Here is a 3,296-nt window from a genome sequence, read left to right as displayed (position 1 = left end):
GCCAGCTTCCTGACCACTGCTGAGGAAAGTATTTTGAAAAAAAATCCATTCCTTGTTGCATATTTTCTCTTTATTGTACACTCTGAAAATCACTAGAGAGATACATTTTGAAGTAGTACTTAACAGAATTTAGACTCAGGTCAAACAGCTCATCAGCATTATCTTGCCAGCTTACCCGATCAGTACTTTTGTAATTATTTAATCCTTTATAAAAACATTTCATTGGGTTTGCTGGTATTCCCCATCATAATCCCCCTTTATTCAATGATCCAGTAAAGTCTCAGTCTGTAAACTTTAACAAGTATTTGACTTTTCAAACAGGCCTTTTCAAATTATAGTTTTTATAAAGAGGTATCAGAAGAGCTGGAAGCCAGCAACAAAAGGAAAAGTGCTGTTATGCAGCAGGTGGGAGGAGGGGTTAAGTAGGAGCATGTTCTCTTGTGGCACCCTGGCTCCACACCTTCCTCTTCTGCAGGGCTGCCTGCTTTGCCGTCATCAGAGCAAGCACTGCCCCGGCAGCGCAGAGTAAGAACGGGATGCAGATTGAGCCTGCATTCCCAGGCTGGAGCACGCTGAAGCATGCTTGGCCACGTAAATGCCACCTGAAGCCTGGACTCAGCATCGTAGCAGCACAGCCCTTACCACAGATTAGCCATCTCAGCTCTGCTGAGAAAAAGGGAAGGAAGGGGTGGGGGCATTCATCAAGTAGGCCATCTTCTCCACCACTACATCTCCCAGTCCATTAGTGCACTTGCTAGGTGACATGGCAGAACCTCAAGCCATTAATCACAGCAATGTTTCCATGTCAGAATATTTAAATTTACAGCAGTGCAGGTCTTCATAGACTCAAGTGACCAGAATTTCAGGGATACTGTCTCTACCATGATTAATTCCATTATTTCGCTAGGAAAAGAACTTGGATTTTGGACCAAAAAGTATGGGAATAATTCTCTTCCCTTCTGAAAATCAAAAAAGTTTTATACCAGTTAGCATCTCTATTTTCTAGTACTAAAACCTAACAGGGCCCATAATCAGACCTGGAAATTTGAAATTTCCCAGCATTCACTACACGTTTTAGACATCATGTAATGGTGGGTATGTAATAGTCTGCAAAAAGGTAAGCAGTTCATCTTTCTTCCCTGAGGCAGGATTAAGTATGTGTAGAGGTTTTTAAGAACAGGTTAGACAATCCTTCAATTAAGATTTCATACCTTTTCCAGCTACCCTGTTCCAGTGCTCGAGTACACTTAAATTTTACCTAAAACCTGACCTAGATGTTAATTTTTCCAAATTCAGCTTATTAATTCTTGTAATAAAAATATTGAAATCAATTTCTTTTCCTATCTGTAGCATTTTCTTCCATTTCTGAACTTTATTATCATGTATGTTAGTTAATCCTCCCTTAACTACTCTCTTTTCTAGAATAAATTAAAAAAATTAGTTTCTTTCTTAAATGTCTTATTCTCATTCTGTTCTCCTAGACCCTCTAGAATATTCATCTGTATTTCCAGGTGCTAGCACTTCTTCACTTAGCTGATCTCTCTCAAAAGCTAGTATTAAACAAATGTACTTTAGCATCTCAATTACTTTGATCCGTTTCAATTTCATCTCTTAGTCTAACATTCCTCTTTCATTTTCTTCCCACTTACATGGCCTTTCATTCCCTGAACTCTGCTATCTATAATATACTTGGCCACCCTTATCTCTTCCAGGCAAGCTTTGAGTGACTATGTATTTATGGTTGCTTCTCCGCACATTACGATGTTTTTTACTTGCTTTTGAATTACTAAAACTCTCTACAAGATGAGTCTATTCAACCAATCACTATTTCATGGAAATTCTTTATATTTGAAAGTTACAACAGTCCACATTAGACTGTAACCTGCTGTTTAAGAATTTGAATTGTATCACTTTTCCTTAGCTTGTATGCTGTAGGTTTTTGGGTTGTTTTTTGAAGGGGTGACATACTCTAAATATGTAATATCGTGTCTTATTTACAATAAGGAAATGCAAAAGCCTATTATATTAGGCATCAACAATGAATTACATCTTAAAGGTAGAACCTGCTTAATTTTTTTTTTTTTTTAAAGTACTGGAATGGGTAAAGAGAAAATATGGTTCAAGAGGTAGACCACAGAATCAAAGCCATTAACATAACATCAATGGTACAGAAGTTATGATTTAAGTCCCCTAAGTCTGTTTTTACAGACTTTAAGTAGCATCTTTTAGTAGACAGAGACAAAACAACGACCACACATGGAGACAGAACCATCTTCACTCCCTTGAATATATGACACCTCTTTGAACACAAGGAAGGCAATGCTAGTTGACAGCAGTAGCCAACGACTACGCGATCACCTGAACACTGTTTGCTGGGGGTTTTAAAATCCAGTTCAAAACCATGTTGTTTTAGTGTTCAATATGAATGCATGTAATGCCAAAGACCCAAGTGCTTTGATGAGCATAGTGAATTCTTAAGATTAATTACTCCGGAAAAAAAAATGGCTGCAGATCTGAAGCTGTTTTATGCTGTTACATCTACAGGAAAACATAGCCTAGGCTTGATGTAAAACATAGATAAAGTAACTTTCATATATTCATTAATGACAGCTATTATAAAGCATGACCTGGTTTGCTTTTGTTAATAAAAACAGATATTCTGTGCGCTACGCTTCCACATATGATGTGCTACAAATATACTTACATCTTTTGCCATGTTACCAAAGGCTAGAAATCAGTCCTCTTAAAATCTTGACGGCTGCAGGACACAGAGACAATGATGCTATTTTCTAGAAAGCAAGTAAAGACAACATCAGCTATAAAAATGAAAGGAGGTAAAGTTTTTACAATCTAAATTACTGACCACGACCAAATACAATCTAGTTATTTAAAAAACGTTTTTAAAGAGGAAAAAGTTTCCTGTCATCACCAATCCACCCCGTAACACCCCCCCGCCCGCTCACGTGTGGGAAATACTCCCGTTCCGAGAGCGGGGGTGAGCTCCCCGGCAGGAGCACCCTTCCCCCAGCCCGTACCCGATCCCGGCGGGGCAGCCGCGCTGGGCCGGTCCCTGTCCAGCTGCGCCCCTTGCAACACCGCAGAGCAGGGCGCGGGCAGGAGCGGCGGGGAAAGAGATCACTCCCTCGGCCTCCTCCTCCTCCTCCCCACCCCCATTTCCAGCAGCAGGCACAAGTAGGCCCCAGGGGCCAGCTCCCCCCGGGGCCTTGCAACCCCCCTCTCCTTCTCCTCCACGTCCTCCTCCTCGCAGGCGGACGGGCCGCGGCTGCACCAAGAGG

The 3,296-nt window shown here is 41.0% G+C and overlaps 1 protein-coding gene across 2 annotated transcripts in view; it reads right to left on the bottom strand.

The window, feature by feature from the left end:
• TFDP1 (transcription factor Dp-1) overlaps window positions 1-3,158 on the bottom strand; it is a 47,508-nt gene extending 44,350 nt beyond the window's left edge. For both annotated transcript variants that reach the window (XM_026851251.1, XM_026851260.1), the window contains exons 1-2: window positions 3,036-3,158; window positions 2,705-2,789 (exon numbers count right to left, since the gene is read on the bottom strand). In XM_026851251.1, coding sequence (XP_026707052.1) covers window positions 2,705-2,716 — 12 coding nt within the window. In that variant the 5' untranslated portion in view covers window positions 2,717-2,789; window positions 3,036-3,158. The remainder of the gene's footprint in view (window positions 1-2,704; window positions 2,790-3,035) is intronic.
• Window positions 3,159-3,296: the final 138 nt, after the last annotated feature.

This window comes from Athene cunicularia (genome assembly GCF_003259725.1).
Source record: "Athene cunicularia isolate RWA chromosome 1 unlocalized genomic scaffold, athCun1 chr1_part1, whole genome shotgun sequence".
Taxonomy (NCBI): Eukaryota; Metazoa; Chordata; class Aves; order Strigiformes; family Strigidae; genus Athene; species Athene cunicularia.
The sequence above is the reverse complement of the archived record's forward strand: the minus strand, read 5'-3'. Positions and strand labels throughout refer to the sequence as shown.